The sequence below is a fragment of the Tenrec ecaudatus genome, chromosome 1, assembly GCF_050624435.1.
Source record: "Tenrec ecaudatus isolate mTenEca1 chromosome 1, mTenEca1.hap1, whole genome shotgun sequence".
NCBI classification, from domain to species: Eukaryota; Metazoa; Chordata; class Mammalia; order Afrosoricida; family Tenrecidae; genus Tenrec; species Tenrec ecaudatus.
The window spans coordinates 50,109,673-50,130,079 of record NC_134530.1 but is presented as its reverse complement, the minus strand read 5'-3'; the positions used below and the strand labels follow the sequence as shown (position 1 = coordinate 50,130,079).

Sequence of the window (20,407 nt, the reverse complement as noted above, 5' to 3'; positions counted from 1 at the left end):
TAGAAGTCATTGGTAGGTGCTGTTGAGTTTGGAGCCTCAGCCAGCAACTCCAGCAGGGAGGCAGTCTCTGGATTGTGGTGGTCATTGTAGAACACTTCCTGATATGGTCGAATCATTGAATTGTACGATATGTGGCAGAAGGTCAATAAAACTGTGTTGTTTTTTTAAAAAATAGAAGATAGCAATGCCAAGAGGAATGCAAAAAAAAAGTAAACAGTTACCAAAAGACAAGGGATAAAAAGATCAAAATGGATGTCAGAAGAGACCCTGAAACTTGCTTTTGAACATAAAGTAACTGAAGCAAACGGAAGAAACAATAAAGGAGTTGAACAGAAATTTTCAAAAGGTAGCTTAAGAAGACAATGTATCAAAAAAAAGAAGACAATGTATCATGGAGTGTGCAAAAATGTATAATTAGAAAGCCAAAAAGGAAACATATGCTCAACCTATAGAAAAAAGAAAGCCTCCCGTATTGAAGGAATCTATGGCAAAATACTTTACGATGCAGGAAGCATGGACAAAAAAAGGAAGCACACACAGAGCACTGTACCAACAGAACTGGTCAACATCCAGTCATTTCCACACAGCAGATGATCAAGGACAATGGCACTGAAGGAAGAGGTCCAAGCTGCACTGAGGGCACTGGTAACAAACAAGGCTCCGGGAATGAACAGAGCATGGACCGTGGAAGGTTTCAACAAGCTCAAGCGCTCACTAGTTTATCCAAGAAATTTTCTGATGGAGCTAATTCAAGAATGGTCGCAGCAGCACGTTGACCCCGAGCTGCCACAGAGCCACGCTGTCCTCGGAAGAGGACTTCACTTGGAGGTGCCAGGCCTGAAGGCACAGAACGCCAGGAAGATGTTGGCTTGGGTTTCATGGACCGTGCAAAGGTGTTTGACGGTGTGGATCGTAACCAACTGTGGACAGGCTTGAGGAGAACGGGAATTCCAGAACACTTCCTTGTCTTACTCGGAACCTGTACATACCCCAAGAGGCGACCTCTGCTCTACAAATAGACCAGAGAATGGCTTAAAATCGGTCATGTGTGTCAGGGCTGTATCCTTCTGCTATACTTAGTCAACTTGTGTGCTGAACAAGTAATTCAAGAAATTGGACTGCGTGAAGAAGAACGTAGCATCAGACTTGGAAGAAGGCTTATTAGCAGCCTTCAACGTGCAGATGACACACCTTGCTTGCAGACAGCGCCAAGGACTTGAAGTTCTTGCTGATGAAGATGAAGGAGTGCAGCCTCCAGTACGGATTACAACCCAGTGTAAAGAAAACCAAGCTCCTCGCAGCTGACCTGACAGACAACATTACAGTAAACGTAGAAAAGAGTGAAGTTGTCGAGAAGTTAATGTCGCTTGACTCTACAGTGAGCTCTCATGGAAGCTGCAGGTAAGAACGCAAACGACGCATTGCACAGGACATCTAAACCAGGCAGGTGAAGAGCGAGGATGTCATGAAGACCCAGGCGCACCTGACCCAAGCTGTGGGAGTCTTCATCGGCATATGAAAGTTGGGCAAAGAGTAAGAAAGAATTGAGGCATGTGAAGTACGCTGTTGGCGAAGGATATGGAACATATTGTGACTGCCAGAACAAGAGGCAAATCTGCCTCAGAAGAAGTACAGCCAGAATGCTCCTTAGAAGCAAGTATGGTGGGGAGGAGATGAGTCAGTCAGGGTGCGATGTAGCACCGATGAAGAATACAGCTTTCCTCCAGTTCCTAAATGCTTCCTCCCCCCACTATCATGATCCGAATTCTACCTTGCAAGTCTGGATAGAGCAGAGGGTGAACACTGGTGCAGATGGGAGCTGGAGGCACAGGGAATCCAGGGTAGAAGATGCCCTCAGGACCAGGGGTGTGAGGGGCGGTGCTGGGAGAGTGGAGGGTGAGTGAGTTGGAAAGAGGGACCCGATTACAAGGATCTACATGTGACCTCCTCCCTGGGGGAAGGACAACAGAAAAGGGGGTGAAGGGAGACATCAGACAGGGCAAGATATGACAAAATAATAATTTATAAATTATCAAGGGCTCATGAGGGAGGGAGGAGTGGGGAGGGAGGGGAAAAAAAGAGGACCTGATGCAAAGGGCTTAAGTGGAGAGCAAATGCTTTGAAAATGATGAGGGCGAAGAATGTACAGACGTGCTTTACACAATTGATGTGTGTATGGCTTGTGATAAGAGTTGTATGAATCCTTAATAAAATGTTTAAAAGAAGAAGAAGAAAAATTAAAGTAAAAAAAAATTTTTTAAAGCGAGTATGGTGAGACTTTCTCTCACTTACTTTGGACATGTTATCAGGATAGATGGGTCCTTGGAAAAAGACATCATGTTTGGTAAAGTCGAAGGTCAACAAAAAAGAAGACCCTGGAGGAGATGAGTTGACACAGCAGGTTCAACACTGGGCTCAAACTTAGACCACTTGTGATGATGGCATGAGCCTGGCAGGGTTGCGTGCTCTTGTACGTAGGGTGGCGGAGGGTGAACCGACTCAACAGCGCCTAACCACCTGCAGCGGTACCTCAGCTGCCGAACTCCCTTCATTCCACACTTGGGTTCCAGCACCGAAAAGTTCGTGAACAGAACCTATTTTTCCCACAAGAGATCGTGGAAAACCAAATAAGTGGTACTGAGGGCCCAGAACTAGACTTCTAAATTGATTTTTCTCAGGAGTGCAACACAAAGTTAACAACCCTTGGTTGTGGAAATACTTCCTAGAACATCTGAACAGTATGTTCATACCAGAACACAATGCAGGAAATCAAATTAGCTTGTTTTTCATTATGTTTTGTTGTTTAAAAACCTGTGCTTCACATGGCTTCACTTTCTTTTCTTTTATTGTTTTATTTTATTTTTCAGGGAATAAAGGAGCTTTATTTAGACAGACTGAGATAATAGCCGCCTGGTTAAAGGTAGCTTGTTCTTTCTCTATTCTCTCAAAGAGGTTTGGAGTCAGAACTTGCCTTCCTCCCTGACCTCTGACCTCAAGACTGGGGCAGAGCAGTTTCCAGAAGCTTCCTGTCTCATGGCTGGGGCTCCAGATCATTGCTGCACCTTATAGCCTTGAGCAGCTGGTGGCGAACAGAGCCTCTCCACACTGGAGACGTTTCACCGGTAGTCAGGCCCTGAGATGCTTCCAAGACCCATGAATGTAGCATCAGCAGGACCCCCTGCATTCACCCTGAGAAGGGTTTGTACTCATCAGGATTGGCAGCAAGATGCTAAGGCATCACGCGTCTGGTTTGGGGGCACAGCGTCAAGGGGGCTTAGAGACATAGAGCCTGGGTCTCCCACATCCCATCCACCTGGGCTTCCCCTGAAAGGCCCCACTAGCATGCCCACACACCAACAGGGTGTGTATGTTCCATAGGCTTGTGGCCAGGCAATGTCTTTGCCTCTTTAGCAATGAAGGCTTTGCAGAGCATTTCCCCCCAGAAATGTCTGGTTTGGTTACAGCGGAACACTTTGGGTGGGGAGTGAATCCCTCAGTGTGCACAAATTTCACAAATTCAGCAATGAATGTATTGGCTTCGTCTTTCTTTACACTCGTCCTTCCCCTGTGCCTCTCTGTATGGTGGATGCCTGGTCTCGGGATTTTTCAGACCAGCCACGGTGGCCTGGAACACTTCTGGCACGTGCTTGCAACCTTTTCATTAAGTCACTGGGGAGGCTTGCGGCCTCCTCGCCGCCCACGGTCTCACATAAGCTAGCGTCGTCAAGTTTTTCTGATTTATCCAAATTAAGAGTCACTTTTCCACTTTTTTGATGATCTGGGTTCTTTGTTGTTTGGTTAACGATTTGCTACATTAACTGCTTTAATCACATTCTCCCACCCCACCCCCCAAAATGTTGATAATGTCACTTAGCTATGTTGTGTTCAGCTACCCAATCAGGGAAGTGGGAACCTGATCCAAATTTCACAATGATTTCTTCTTTAACGCTCTCATGGTGTGTTAGTCTGGGTTGACTAGAGAAACAAATTCATAGACACTCGTATGTGTATAAGAGAGTGCCTTCTATCAAGAAGCAATTATGCATCAATAAAACATCTCCGCCCAATCCAGATCAAGTCCATGAGTTCAATATTAGCCTGTAAGTGCGATATTTGCCCATTAATTCCTCTTTTTAAAAATAAATCATTTTATTGGGGGCTCATAAAGCTCTTATCACAATACATCCATCCATCCATTGTGTCAAGTACATTTGTACATTTGTTGCCATCATCATTTTCAAAACATTTTCTTTCCACTTGAACCCTTGGTATCAGCTCATTTTCCCCTCCCCCCTCTCCCCTTCTCCCTCATGAACCCTTGATAGTTTATAGATTTTCTTTTTCATGTCTTACACTGACTGATGTCTCTGTTCACCCACTTTTCTGTTGTCCATCCCCAGGGAGGGGGTTATATGTAGATCATTGTGATTGGTTCTCCCCCCACCTTCCCCTTACCCTCCTGGTATTGCTATTCTCATTATTGGTCCTGAGGAGTTCATCTGTCCTGGATTTCCTGTGTTTCCAGTTCTTGTCTGTACTTGTGTACATGCTCTGGTCTAGCTGGGTTTGTAAGGTAGAACTGGGGTCATGATAGTTGGGGAGGGGAGGCATTAAAGAACTAGAGGAAAGTTGTATGTTTCATTGATGCTATACTGCACCCTGACTGGCTCTCTCCTCCCCGAGACCCTTCTGTAAGGGGATGTCCAGTTCCCTACAGATGGGCTTTGGATCTCCACTCCACACTCCCCTTCTTTCACAAATATGATTTTTTTTGTTCTTTGATGCATGATAATTGATCCTATAGACACCTTGTGATCACACAGGCTGGTGTGCTTCTTCCATGTGGGCTTTGTTGCTTCTGAGCTAGATGGCTGCTTATTACCTTCAAGCCTTTAAGACCCCAGATGCTGTATCTTTTGATAGCTGGACACCATCAGCTTTCTTCACCACATTCACCACATTTGCTTATGCACCCACTTTGTCTTCAGCAGTATTTGAGTAGAGGCCCAATGTCCATCTGCTACCTTAATACTAAACCTATAAATATATGCACAAAGATCTATTTCTTCATCGTCATATGTAAATATACTTACATATGTACATGCCTGTATTTAGACTTCTATAAATGCCCATTGCCTCCTAGCTCTTTCCTCTATTTCCTTTTACTTTCCCTTTGTCCCACTATCATGGTCAGCCTTCATATGGGTTTCAGTACCCATGAATTCTTCTTGAGACTCATGCAACACATGTAATGGTGCCAGATGCAGGAAGATCACAGGCTAGTGGGAGGAAAGTCTTGTTGATCCAGTGGCAGTGGAAGCATCTCAACATTGGCAGGGATCTCCACGTGGCTCCTCCAGCTCCAGGACCCTAGCGTAATGCCATGTGTCAGCAGGAATGTATTGCAGGGAGTCAGTGTATCCGGCCTCCAGTGAGCTATTTATCTCCAAAGCATCCCCAAATGAGGTCATCATGCTGCAACCTGATTGACAGGCTAAACTCCACCCCTTCACTTTTTAAAAAACATTTTATTAGGGATTCATACAACTCTTATCACATTCCAGACATACATCAATTGTGTAAAGCACATCTGTACATTCTTTGCCCTAATCATTTTCAAAGCATTTGCTCTCCACTTAAGCCCTTGGCATCAAGTCCTCTTTTTTTCCCCTCCCTCCCCGTTTCCCCCTCCCTCATGAGCCCTTGATAATTTATAAATTATTATTTTGTCATATCTTGCCCTGTCTGACGTCTCCCTTCACGCCCTTTTCTGTTGTTCGTCCCCCAGGGAGGAGGTCATATGTAGATCCTTGTAATTGGTTCCCTCTTTCCAACCCACTCTCCCTCTTCCCTCCCAGTATCGCCCCTCACACCCCTGGTCCTGAAGGTATCATCCGCCCTGGATTCCCTGTGCCTCCAGCTCCCATATGCACCAGTGTTCATCCTCTGCTCTATCCAGACTTGCAAGGTAGAATTCGGATCATGGTAGTTGGGGGACCCTTCACTCTTAATAGTCCCAAATTGACACCAGATTACATAACTGCCACACATGGTTCTCAGTTTTCCTCTTAACTTTATGCTGGTATCACTTTCTTTGTAGCCATGGTTATGCTATTTTACACAAATAAAGCTTTTTTTAGGCAAGGAACAACGAGGAATGTTTTCATACACTAACACAGCACTATCCATGAATACTGTCTCAGCAAGAGGGGACTTAGAAGCTCCCCTGCTTTGTATCCACTGTGAGACGCAGCGTGACTCACTCTCAGTCAGTACAGGATTTTTCAAGTCAGATATTTTTGGTTCGACTATCTAGCAAAGCACTGAGCAGATTTTTTTCTCACTTTGCTCTTCGAGAAGTGGAAAGTGGGAGCTTGGAGCCATTCGCTGAGGAGGTACCACTGCATTGACTTCTGACCTGACATCGCTGCCTTGAATTGAACTGGCCCAAGAGATGCTCTCAGAAGGCACGATTATGATAGGGTCTTTTTTGAAGGGCCTCTAAAGAGACTAAGACCAGTGTATGACTAAGGGTCTCTTGCTTTCTGATGGTTGGACCAGGGTGCAGCTGCCTTAGCCAGTTCCCTGCTTCAACTGACAAGGCTCACTTCCTGCAAGACATTCCTGAGGAGAAGCCGCATGGACCTACCCCGATGCACCCCTGGGTGCTGGAGCAGCCGTGTAGAGACCCCTGGCAGCGCTGAGATGCTTACACATTCACTGACTCGGCTTTCCTTCTGCAGTCGGCGTCACAGTGTGTGTTTTGTGAGATGGAGGAGGACTTTGTGGATTTGTGTTGGACATATGGGTTAATGTTGGACTTGCGGGCTTGGTCTGCACTGGGTTGGGATGTTTTCTTGATGTGAACTTAACCTTTATCTAAAACTCTCTCTTAAACATGAGATTCTATGGCTTGGTTTCTCTAAAGTTCCCAGACTGACACACTGTGCGCGTGTGAGCGGGACCCCACGCAACAGTGCCCCAGGTGCGCGGCCTCCTGGAGCCTGACCCTGGTGCCTTCTCCCATTCTCCCGCCTGCGGCTCCCTCCTCAGTGTACGGCAGCACACTGCTCACTTGGACAGCTACTCCTCTGGCTTCTGACCTCGGCCCTTTACCACTCTGCTTGTCCTTTTCTGTCGTTCTTCCTTCTTTTATTTGTTTATTTTAATCATTTTACAGCTTATCACTGTCCGTCCACCCACCCTCCATCGTGTCAAGCACATTTGTACCTAGGTTGTCATCGTCGTTCTCAAAGCATTTTCTTTCCACTTGAGCCCTAGGATCAGCTCCTCATTTCCCCCCCTTCATGTCCTTTTATGGTCCATCCTCTACCCAGTGACCAGAGCAATCCTCCCAAGACGTGTGCCTTCTTCTCCTACTCTTAGTTTGACACTAACCCTCCAACAGAGTGCCAATTCCAAGCCGCAAGCATCACGCTGCTGCCTCTCTGCCACGCCCCCTTCCCTCATCAGGCCTCCTCTGCACGGGCTTCTTCCAGCTCCTCAAATGCCCCTCTCCTAGTTCCCAAGCCTGGGCTCTGCAATTCCTTCTCGTCCATCAGATCTCCACCCCGATGCCTTGTTCTCTGTGAGGCTTTTGCTGATCCTGATGGACAGGTGAAGTCTTTGTGGGTTTTGTCACCACGCTCCGAGGGTGTTCCTCTTGTCAACACACCTGTTAGGGTAGGGGTCACGGGTGATGAGAAACAAGGACAGAAAAGTCCTCAAGGCCACGCCTCTGGAAGGAAGAGCCAGGGTGCAAAGCTGGGTACACTTACCCACATGTCAGCACCCAGTTTGGCCTCTGTGCATGCCCCTGCTGACTGTCCACAGGGGTTCCAGGTTGATGGGACCCCTCCCCATGAGACCAAGACCTGATCTTGGGCCCTGATCAACTCACCTAGATAATGATCTTTTTGTCCCCCTGGGAAGGGATCTTGCTGACCAGTCAGCCTCTCCTAATGGCCTCTGACCCCATCACCGTTTGAACACTGTCACCAGCAGGTAAACGGTCAGGCACTGACAGCACCGTGTGCTAACTGCTGTAGGACACATGTGGAGGAGGTGGCCTGGGAACTCAGGGACGGAGCACTTGATGCTGCCACCGAAGTGGAGCGGAAATAATGGGGAGGCTGCTTAGGAAGGAAGGAAGGAAGGAAGGAAGGAAGGAAGGAAGGAAGGAAGGAAGGAAGGAAGGAAGGAAGGAAGGAAGGAAGGAAGGGCGTCCAGGTCTGGGGAGAGAGGGAGCAGGATTCAGAGGCAGGACCTGCTTGGAGAGTGAGAAGGGGCCAGTTCCAGTCCTATACCCATGCCCGCTGCACTCCCTGTCTCTCAGCCGCGCCTCCACCAGTCGGGGACCTCTCTGCACCCTGCTCAGGAGATGGCAAGCAGTTTTAAACAGTTTATCTCATTGGGTGAGCTTTCCTTTTACAGGACTGACCCCCTGGTCTCCAAGCCACCCCGAAGACTCTGAATGTTGTGAAGCCAGACCGGGTTTCAGGAGCTTCGAGACAAAGGCCTGGTGATGTGCTTCCAAAAATAAGCCCGTAAAACCCCCTGATGCTCAAGGGTCCCGTCTGGAACTCATCATGCCTGGGACAGGACCTGGCCACATTGCATCCCATGGGGCAAGAGGCACCCTGAGCTGGGGGTTGGCTGGGAGACAGCTGACAGCTCTCCTAAAGAAACGCCCCACCCACACCCAAGTCCTCTCGCTGTGATGTCCATGACAGACAATCTTCACAAGAGCAGCCAGCCTCCTCTTTCTCGCACTGTGCAGCTGGTGGGTTTAAAACGCCAACCTTGCAGCTAGCAAGTGGCCCACAACCCAACCCGCCTCGCCACGGGAGCTGCCGGGCCATGCCCACATCAAGAAGTGTGCTACAGAATAGCCAGTCTTCAGAGGTGTCGCCAGTCGGGCAGGCCGGGGAAGCCTGAGGGGCTGTTCCAGACTGAGAGATGACAGAGTTGTGACAAAGAAGTTTCCTTGAAGATTCTGGACCAAGGGGTCTTTTCACTGTCTCAGAGTTTACGGGAGCATTTGGCCAAATGCAAATGGGGTTTGTTGGGGGTGCTGTGGGTTAAATTGCGTCCACCTCAAAAGGAGGGATGAAGTCGTAACCTTGGTGCCTGTGAGGGTGAGCTTGTTTGGAAATAGGGTTTTTGAAGGTGTTAGGAGTTAAATGAACGTGACATAGTGGCGCAAGGTGGACCCTAACCCATGCTGACAGGTGTCTTTATAAACGAGAAGAGACAGAGCAAAGGCTGCCAGGTAAAGATGCACGTCGGTCAAGGAGCCCCGGGGACTACCAAAATGTGGAGACAAGAGAGGAAACTCTTCTAGAAATGTCAGAGACCATCGCCCCGTCCACACCCTGAATGCAGACCACCAGCCGCCAGAGCTGTCCCACAAAGCACGTCCGCTCTTAGAAATCGACCCACCTGGGCTGTTAATTGCAGCTCCACGAGACTAACACAGAGGGTGACCTGTCCCTTGTCAATGTCCTGGTTCCTAAGGCTTTGCTGTATCATTTATAGAAGGGCATACATGATTAACTCCTGATTTTCATGGTCACATGGGAGGGAACCATAAGGCATCCGACTAGCAAAGTCCTCTCGACTGGTGCTAGGGAAAGAGTGTCCCTGTACTCTACTGCACCTCTCCGTAGTCTGTAGTTGCTTCAGCATAGGAATCAGTAAATCATGAACATGCAAAGAGCTGAGCAAAGATTGGGAGCCTGAGGACTGAAGGTGACCCAAGGGCTGGCCCTTAGACACCCTCCAAGCCTGGAAATGATCCCTGCCCCCTCTTATACTCCCACCCCTGGATAATCTTCAGCCAAACAATAGACAGGCCCACAAAGAGAACCGAAACATCTGGAGGAACCGTCCGTAGAACAGCCAACCGTCCAAGACCAAAAGGATATTTGGGCAAAAATAAAATGTAGGTAGCAGAAGGGACAGGAGAGATGGACGAATGAACACTGGAGGAGCCCAGGGAAGAGGAGGGAAGAGTGCCATTACATTGAGGGATTGCACCAACATCACACACACACACGATGTACATTGGTGAATGGAAGACTTTCTCTCTGAAATTCCATCTAACCACAATAAAAAGATCAACAACAGGGGGAAAAAAGTTTAAATAGTGGTGATAGATGCACAAGTTGTGAATGTAAGTAATGCCACTGAATTACACTTAAAATGAGTAAAACAGCAATGTTTGTGTTTTATGGAGAAGGACATCATGCCTCCTAAAGCAGAGGGCGGCAGGACAGAGGAAGGCCCTCGACAAGATGGACTGACAGTGGCTGCAACAGCGGGCACCCTCGTGAGGGTGGCCCAGGACCGGGCGCTGTCTCTCAGGCGTCGGAACGGACTCAGCGGTACAGCAAGAGACGGTTCCCACAACTGAAACTATGCAGGCACACGTCACCTGGGAATTCATTGATAAAAATGTCTTCGCATCTTCCTGGGTCTATTTATGATAGTTGAAGTTTTGTGTCATCTTGGCTGGGTTCTTGAGTGGTTTGGCAGTTAACACCTAGTAATATCCCAGAAAGTTGTCCAGGATTAGGTCTTGCTTGGATCCACAGTCAATGCCTATGGAAGCAGTAGTCAAGATGAAAAGATGAGTCACATTAGGTAAATCTGCTGCACAAGACTTCTTTCGGGGAGACGGGGGGAGGAAGTGGAGGTTAACAAATGCAGGGACAAGGGAAAAACAAGTGATCCAAAATCAATGGCGAGGAGGGTGTAGGAGGCCTGGTAGGGTTTGATCAAGGGTAATGTAACTGAGAGGAATTATTGAAACCCAAATGAAAACTGAGCATGATAGTGGGACAAGAGGAAAGTCAAAGGATATAGAGGAAAGAACTAGGAGGCTAAGGGGATTTATAGATGACAATGGGGAAATAGATCTTTGTGCATATATTTATAGGTTTAGTATTAAGGTAGCAGATGGACATTGGGCCTCCACTCAAGTACAAAATGCAAGAACACTTTGTTAAATTAAATTGGCATTCCATGATGCTCACCTTCCCTACACAATTGCTGAAGACAAAGCAGGTGCATAAGCAAATGTGGTGAAGAAAGCTGATGGTGCCTGGCTATCAAAAGATATAGTGTCTAGGGTATGAAAGGTTTGAAGGTAAACAAGCAGCCATCTAGCTCAGAAGCAACAAAGCCCACATGGAAGAAGCACACCAGCCTGTGGGATCAGATGTCGATGGGATCAGGTATCAGTCATCAAAGAGCAAAAAAATCATATCATTATGAAAGAAGGGGAGTGTGGAGTGGAGACCCAAGGCCCATCTGTAGGCAACTGGACATCCCCTTACAGAATGGTTGCGGGGAGGAGAGAGCGAGTCAGGTTGCAGTGTAGCACTGATGAAACATACAACTTTCGTCTAGTTCTTTAATGCTTTCTCCCCACCACTATCAGGATCCCAATTTTACCTTAAAAATCCTGTTAGACCAGAGCATGTACACTGGTACAGATAGGAACTGGAAACACAGGGAATCCAGGACAGATAAGCCCCTCAGGATCAATAATGAGAGTAGCAATACCGGGCTACACCTCTGAGATCTCATCATGGGAGATTGTTGTTGTTATTGTTGTTAGGTGGTATTGGGTCCGTTCCACCCACAATAACCCTATGCACAACAAAACAAAACACTGCGTGGTCCTGCACCATTTTTAATGGCTCTTACGTCTATGTAAAGACTCGCTTGCTTTTTGTTCTTGTTTTTTTAAAAATTATTTTCTTTAATTTTAATTGCATTGTATTGGGGCTCTTAACAACTCTTATCACAATCCGTACATATATTAATTTTGTCAAATACATCTGTATATATGTCGTCAACATCTTTTTCAAAATATTTTCTTTCTACTTCAGTCCCTGGCATCAGCTCCCCATTTTTCCCCTCCCTCTCCCACCCTCTCTCCCCCTTGCCTCCTTGATAATTTATAAATTCTTTTTTTTTTCATGTCTTACACCGACTACTGTCTCATTTCATCCACTTTTCTGCTGTCCATCTCCCTGGGATGGGGGCCATACGTCAATCATTGTGATCGGTTCCCTTACAACCTTCCCCCCTTACCCTCCTAGAATCGCTGCTCCCCTTATTGGTCCTGAGGGGTTTATATGTTCTGGATTTCCTGTGTTGTGAGCTCTTATCTGTAGCAGTGTACATGTTCTGGTCTACCCAGGTTCATAAGGTAGAATTGGGGTCATGGTAGTGGGAGGGGGGAGGAAGCATTAAAGAACTAGAGGAAGGTTGTGTGTTTCATTGGTGCTATACTGCGACCTGACTGGCTCTTCTCTTCCTTGTAGCTGTTCTGACAGGGGGTGTCCAATTGAATACTGATGGGCTTTGGGTCTCCACTCTGGTCCCCCGCCCCACCTCATTCCCATTGATATGCTTTTTGTTTGTTTGTTTGCTTGTTTGTTTTGAGTCTTTGAGGCCTGATACCTGATCCCATCGACACCTCATGATCACACAGGCTGGTGTGCTTCTTCCATGTGGGCTTTGTTGCTTCTCAGCTAGATGGCCGCTTGTTTGTCTTCAAGCCTTTCAGACCCCCAACACTATCTCTTTTGATAGCCGGGCACCATCAGCTTTCTTCACCACATTTGCTTATGCACCTGCTTTGTCTTCAGCGATCGTGTCAGGGAAGGTGAACATCACAACATTCCGTGTTAGAACAGATTGTTCTTGAGTTGAGGGAGCACTTGAGTGGAGGCCCAATGTCCATCTGCTACTGTAATACTTCATAAATAAATATTTGTATATAGCTCTTTCCCCTGTCATTGTAAGTGTATTGACATATGTACAGATCTGTATTTAGAGCTCTGTAAATGTCCTTGCCTCCAAACTCTTCCATTTCCTCTTCCTTTCCTCCCGTCCCACTGCCACGTTTGGCCTTCATTTGGGTTTTGGTAATTCCTCTAGGCTACATTGCCCTTGATTGAGTCCCCCCAAGCATCCTAGGCCCTCCTTGCCATCAATTTTAGATCACTTGTTCTTCCCTTGTCCCTGGGTTTGTTGGCACCCCTTACTTTCCCTGCCTCCTCCTCTCCCCTGTCCCCCCCGAATCGAAACCATTGGTCCCATTGTTCTCTCCTCCGGATTGTTCATCCCCTCATCTTGTCCACATAGACATGCATAGACAATAGTACTTGTGAAAACAAAGCAGAGCAAAACATAACAAAAAAGACCAAAAATAAACCAACAACAGCTAATACAACAAAACAAACAAATAAAGGAAAAAAGAAAAACCAACAGCAAAAACGGAAAAGCCCTCATGCGGTTCCAGGTCTGTCTGTTGACCTTTATGAGTGTTTTCCAGTCGAGTCCGCTGGGGTGCCAGCTCTGGCCCCCAAGTCCACCTTTGGATTCCTCAGGGACTTTGCTGCTTTGTTCCCCTTGCTGCTTCACTGTACACCCTTAGTGTTCACCCCGGTGCAGTGGAGTGGGATCGGACACATTTCCCACACCATGTCCCCAGTGCTGTCCTACTTAGTGCTATTGTCCATGAAGGATTCATCGTGTCTCCTGATGGGGCTGGCCCTGTGATCCTCTCTGTGCATTGGCTGCTCTGAGCCGCAATATTGTCTTCAGGGCTTGGTGTGTTGGGGTGGGTTCCACTCTCTCTCCTTCCCTCTTCGCTTGCTCCTGATCAGACACTCCCCTCTTCCTGAGCTGCAACTTCAGTGCTGTCCTCTGAAGTGCATTTCTCTGGGGTAGGGGGTGCTCACGTAGTTGGGGTTGGGGCAGGCCCTACTGACCTCTCTATTGGTTCCCTGGTTCATGCCTGTATGTTGCATTCACGTCTTGGTGTGCAGGGTTGAACTCTGGTCCCTCTCCCTCTCTCCTGTGAAGATATAAACAGCACCCTCCCCTTGGGTGGGTTAGTGCTTACTCTTCGCTGGGTCTGTAACCGGCATTTGGCTGGTTGACCTCTAGTTCTTTGGATCAGCCAACAGCCTGCCATCCTGCCTACCCATCCTTGGAGAAGCCTGTCACCTTACCTGCCAACTTTGGCGTCCTGCCATCTGTAGCCACAACTGTTATCTTCCTGCCGATCTTAGTCTCAACATCTCCCGTGGCGACTGCAGTCAGAAGTCTCCAGCCTAACATGTGACCCCCAGACTTGGAGCTAGCCTGCTGCTACAGCTGTGTGAGTCCCTCTACGTATCCCCACTCCCCACCTGTCTGTCAGTCAGCTGTACCGTGGCGGCTTGCATGCTGCTGTGATGCGGGGAACGACATCACTAATACGTCCTGGGAGAGAGGTACAGCCAGAATGCCGCTTAGACGCGAGAGCGGTGAGACTTGGTCTCGTGTACTTTGGACATGTTATCAAGAGCGACTAATCCCTGGAGGAGGGGTATGTATTGTGTATGGCGAAGGGGGAGGTCGGTGAAAAGGAGGAAGACTATCAGGAGATGGACGGATGCAATGCCTGCCACAATGGCTCCCACGTAGGAGCGACAGCGAGGACGGTGCAGACTGGCAGGGTTTCCTTCTGTGGGACACAGGGTTGCTGTGAGGTGTAAGCAACCGACTTCCAGATCCTCACAATCCTAAGGAACCGATCCAAACAACATATGTGCAAATATAAGCCTCACCAGTTGTGCTTGTCTAGGGAGCCAAGTCTAAGACAACCATCCCTGGCCATGCTTTCATGAAGGCATGGAAGTGGCGGCACCGAGGAATGAAGGGCTGTGCCCCAGGTCACTCAGCTAAGAAGTGAGGAGGCAGTATTTGAACCCAGGGATCAGACTCCAGAATCTGCTGCAGTGCAGCGGGGCTCAGGGAGAGACGAGGGAGACGGAAAGACATGAAAGGAACCTCTCAAATTCAAGAAGTCATGATTACACAGAGCCAAAGGGAAGGTGTGTGGCCAGTTTTCTGTGGGCGCATAGTTCCTTGGGCAGAGGAAAGGGGGAGTGAAACCTTCCTACTGTGTGCCACTTCTAACTGCTCAGAACATGACCCCAGGGTTTCCCTTTGTCCCCACAGCAGCCCTGCCGGGGGTGTTACTGCCCCAGGAGGCTCCTGAGGCCCAGAGAGGCCAAGCAGCTAGACCGGGAAGGAGCCGAGAGCACATAATAGCCCTGAGTGGGGCTGGCACTTCTCTCTCCCTTCCTAGGGTGCCAGGCTGACCCACTCTGTGGTGCTAAGAGTTTGCCCAACTGAGCTTGCCGAGGTCTGGGATGTGACACAGGCGAACACCACCACCCCCCCCAACCTTCCTCTTCCCACTGTGAGACAGACGCCCGCAGAGATGCCCAGGACAGTAGGCAGAGCAATAATTCTGCCCAGAGCACAAGTGAGCATCACCTGCAGACCGAGCAGCAGCAAGATGGGTGCCCACCCTGGTCGCCACCACCAGCACTGGGAAACACAGGCTACACAACTCTGGGTGCATGATTGGGCCAGAGGACGGGGGCGGGGGGGCATAGTAAACAAGGACTTCGGAGTAGTCAGACAGAGCTGGGCTCTGTCCCTCCCTGGCTGCGTGAGTCTGGGTGAGTGGCTGCATGTCTCTGCGTCTCACAAAGGAAAATCCTTGGTTCCTGAGGAAGTTGTCCATGATAGGGTGGAAAGTACCTGGCACCTCGCAAGGCAGCCGTGTTCCGATCTCACTGTCAGTCTGTCCGCACTTTTCCCCAGAAGCTCTGAGAAGCCAGGCAGGGGAGAGTGAATTTCGGAGGGCCTTCTTTCTGCAGGATGCCCCCCACCTCGCCCCTCCGAGCTGAAGTGAAGGAGGGGTGGGTACTTCTGAGTAGCACTATGGGCTCAATCCTCCTGCCCCACCCCCACCCCATGGTTCTGGCTCCCTGCCCTCTGACCTGTCCTTACCAACAGCAGGCACAGGACTCCAAGGTCAGCCAAACAAGTCAGTGATAACGTACTTCCAGGTTGGGCCTGCGTTCAAGGCTTGTCCAGCTCCAGGGCTGGCTGCCCGCCTAGCAAGAGCCCTAGTTTGTGCAAGCCCAGGAGGGGGGCACCTGTCGGGACACCTGCCAGGGTCCCTGCTGATTGTGCACCTGAGGCCTTGGTGCCCTGGTACAGCCTGGGTTAATGACCTTGTTTATTCGCTTGAGTCATCCGATAAGGGGCAGCGAGGTCAGCTGGCAGGCAGCCCTGTGCTCTGTGTCGGCCCTTTCATTGACTGAAGTGATAGCGGCTCCCCGTGGAGCCCCCACTGTGCCCCTCCCCCGCCACTTCCCCACTGGTCCAGTCCTGCCAGGGTCAGTGTGTGTGCGCGTGCGTGTGCGCGATTTTTACAATGAACATGAACGACTTCTGGAGTCAAGGTTGTCCTGGCAGGTCCCGGGGAGTATAAATAGTACCCGCAGTGCAGAGCAGCGGGCTGGAGAGCCAGGAGGAAGCAGGAGCAGATACCGACCATGAACTCGGACCAGCCAGGGGCCTGCCCTTGCCGGGCTGCGGCAGGCCGCCCCACCATCCTGTTCTCGCTCCTGAGCCCCAGCCTCACGGTGGGGCCCTCTGTGCCCCGCACACGGAGCCGCTGCCTGTGCAGGCAGCACCGGCCTGTCTGCCTGAGTAACCCCCAACGCACCTGCCAGGAGGCCCTGGGCGTTCTGGCCAAGATGGTGGCCTTCCTCAGGAACCTGCCATCCTTCTGCCAGCTGCCCCCCCAGGATCGGCGGTGGCTCTTGCGCGCCTGCTGGGGCCCCCTCTTCCTGCTGGGGCTGGCCCAGGACACAGTGACCTTTGAGGTGGCCGAGCTCCCGGTGCCCAGCATCCTGAAGACGATCCTGCTGGAGGAGCCCGGCGGCAGCAGCCCACTGCCTGGCAGGCCCCAGCCCTCGCTGGCTGCAGTGCGGTGGCTGCAGCGCTGCTTGGAGTCGTTCTGGAGCCTGGAGCTGGGCCCCAAAGAGTATGCCTGCCTGAAAGGAACCATCCTCTTCAACCCTGGTGAGCCCCAACAGCTGGCAGGGTCAAGGCTGGGAGGTGGGTGAATAAGGGGAAGGGGCCTTGACATTACTGGCTCCTCGTGAGGGTTAAATACCCACCTCCCAACAGGTCCAGAGAGGCCAGGTGACTTGAAAGTTGTCACACAGTCAAAGAGAAAGAAAGAAAGTCACACAGCCAGGTAGGGCCAGGTTAGGGGTTGGGAATGCAGGTCTATTCGCTCCAGAGACATGCTCTTTGATTACGCTGCACCCTCCCCCCACCTCCATTTTCTCACTCCCCTTAAGGTAGGTAGTGGTGAGGGTGGGCAGACACAGCCGCATCCAGCCCATCTCTGGGGACCGGCTGTGGTGTGCAGTTCGGAGGCTAGAACTCTAGGCTCGGAAAGGCCACGTCGGGGGAAGCACAAAGTGGGTGCTGAGGAGCAGAGAGGGAGCCAGGAGAGCAGCAGCCGAGCCTGACGTTCTCTAGAATCCGGGAGCATCTGAGACAGCGTGCCCCGCCAATGCTTAATGACAGCAATTGGGTATGATCGCAGTAGTGAGTGCCCCATGCACAGGCTGTGTGCTCTGAGGGGGTTGCATGCAGCAGCGCATGGACAAGGCACTTTGTCGTCAGCCTTTGAACTAGCACTATCCTCCCCACTTTGTAGATAGGGAAACCGAGGTGCGGAGATGGGGTGGGGTGCCTAAAGTCACAGGGTGTGTAAGTGACAGCCACTTACAGCGAGTGACCCTCCATAAATGGCAGGATGAATACTATGGCCAACAAAGAGAAGGGGACCATCATGGTGGGGCCCCAAAGGCTGAGCCAAGGAAGCAGATGGGGTTCTGTGAGCAGCCTTAACCCAAGTCTTCTTCACCCCCTCTGCCCACAGACGTGCCAGGCCTCCACGCCTCCTCCCAAATCGGGCACCTGCAGCAGGAGGCTCACCAGGCGCTGTGTGAAACCCTGGAGCCCTGGTGGCCGACGGGCCACGGCCGGCTGGTTCACACCCTCCTCATGGCCTCCACGCTCAAGTCCATCCCCGCCGGCCTGCTTGGGGACCTTTTCCTTCGCCCTATCATTGGGGACGTCGACATCGCTGGCCTTCTCGAGGGCATGCTTTTGCCAAACTGACCTGCTGTGGCCTAGGCAGAGACCAGGTGTGGGCAGGGGAAGGTTGTCCTAGAAGTGACCTGGTGCTCCTGGAAGGGGAAGCCCGGGCAGACAATCACCTGGGCCCTATCCAGTCTGCGGAGCTCTGGGCCCTCACCATGCCCCACCCACCCTGCCTGGACTTCTTTGCTTTGGACCTAGTGATCCAGCGGTCAGGCTGGCCCTCGGTGGCGCCCAGAGCCTCTGGCCCAAGACTTCAGTCCCTCGAACATGAGCTGCTCCGTCAACTGAACGTCTCACTGGCTTTGTACAGAACTCACTTAACTTATCGTTGTATTTTTTAATAAAAGGTGTGACACCCTTGGAGTCTCACACTGTCATTTGTGTGTGTGGAAGGGTCGGTCTCATCTCCAGGGCCCCTCAGCCCCTTTCAGGGGGAGCCCCAGGGGGAAGGGTACAAAGGGCTACGGGAGCCAGGCCATGGGGAACTGGAGTATTACTTTTTCAGGACGGAGGATGAGTTCATTTCTGAGAATGAAACTGATTTTACATCGTGGTCTGAGCTCTGGGGACGGTGTTAGTTCACAGCCCCCTCACCTCCGTGCTTTCTCCTTGGGGAAAGGGAGCTTCTCCCCCATTTCCAACCCTCACTGACCCTTCCCCTAAATTTCACTCCCTACCGGCTCCCACTTGCCTCAGTGAGAGTCGGATGACCTGGAAAATGAAGCCTTGTTCTCACATGGAAACAGACAGACCAATGGGCTGTCTTTCATTTGGAATAAGTTGCTTTCCCCGTTCCTGAAGCCAATGCGAGGGGTCGCCCATTGTTTCCCGAATGGGAGAGCACAAGGGGACCCGGGGCTGGCCCAGCATCTGACTGGGGGACAAAAAAGGTCAAAGTGACAACACGTAGACCACAATGGGATAGTCACAGAGAGGGTTAAAACCCTTGGCAGCTGGCTACACAACCGCTGCATCGTCCTGTGTTGGTGCTGGGTGCCACCCAGCCTGGCCCGACTCAGAGGCCTTACGTACAACAGAATGAAACTCCTCCCGGCCCCGGGCCGCCCATCGCAATTGTCGCAATGTGGCAGCCACCGTGTCAGTCACCTCATCAGGGCTCTTCCTCCTCCTTGCTGCCCCCCGCCTGCCCCCCATTACCAAGCATGGGTCTCCAGAGGCTGGTCTCTCCGGACAACATGTCCACTGCCCCTCTGCCCCAGCTCCTCCCCTGGGGCAGTTCCATTGCCCGGCAAAGCTTGCACAGCCAGGGCGCCAGGGCTGCTCTGCTCGGTGCCAGGCTCATGTCTATTCGGATTGGTCGGTGCCTGGGCCTCACTGTCTGTGAAGTATTTTGAATCGTGCCCCTGGCTCAGGGTGACTGACCTGTGGGGGGACGGGAGGAATGATAACACACATGTCAATAGGGCCCCCTTTGGGGGCTCTCCTTGCTCCCTGACCAGCCCCACCCCCTCACCATCACAGTTTGGATTCTTCTCACGGGGCCCAGTTAATTATTGCCGAGTGAAAGGTCATTCACTTGGGGACTACAGTCTAGGAGTTGTCCCTCAGCCTGCTCACTATAGTCCCTAGGATCGGGGCCACCCAAGTGCCAGCAGCAAGCACATCTAGTTCCTTCCCCAATCATCCAGCTTACGCCCCACAACAAAGATGCGCATGGGTAATTCAGGCATACAATTCTGAACACATGTTCACGCTCACACGAAGACTGCAACTCAGACACATCTACACAGACCCATAAACATAGATAGCATGGAAATGCGTGGCCCAGAGCCACTCGGCGAAGTCCATCTGGCAAGCCAGACAGTCAGACACACATACCCCCTGTTCTGAGGGCGGGACGCACGACAAGGACATGTTCCTTGTTGTCAAGGTGTTGCAGTCCAAGGAAAGAGCTCCCCAAGGGAGGCACCTTTTCAGGGTCCCCTAAATCTGCCTGCCATCTGGCACTTCAACTAACCAATCAGCTCCAGCGTCGGCCTCCTAACAGTCAGGTCAGACAGACCCTGTTTCAGGACTCCATCTAGGAAGTGGCCCCCTCGACTGAAAACACATAAACTTGGGGGTGGAAGATCGGGAGGGAAGGGGACTTCAGCAGTAACTCATGAAGACGGGAGGGGGACGGAAACACTAGAAGGGATTGTATTGCATAACTCATCTTAAAGGTGATTTAAGAGCAGCAGAGATTAAGGGCTCAAGGAGAAAGCAAATGTTTCGAGAATGATGATGGCAACAAATGTACATATGTTCTTGACACAATGGATGGATGGATTGTGATAAGAATTGTACGAGCCCCCAATAAAATGATTTTTTTAAAGACTGTAAAGAGCCCCCAATA

At 50.6% G+C, this 20,407-nt stretch overlaps 1 protein-coding gene across 1 annotated transcript; it reads left to right on the top strand.

Moving 5' to 3' along the window:
• Positions 1-16,421: 16,421 nt before the first annotated feature.
• Positions 16,422-18,069, top strand: NR0B2 (nuclear receptor subfamily 0 group B member 2). The gene is made up of 2 exons (XM_075564457.1): positions 16,422-16,953; positions 17,828-18,069. The coding sequence occupies exons 1-2, from the start codon at positions 16,422-16,424 to the stop codon at positions 18,067-18,069; spliced, it is 774 nt and encodes a 257-aa protein (XP_075420572.1).
• The last annotated feature ends 2,338 nt before the right edge of the window (positions 18,070-20,407 follow it).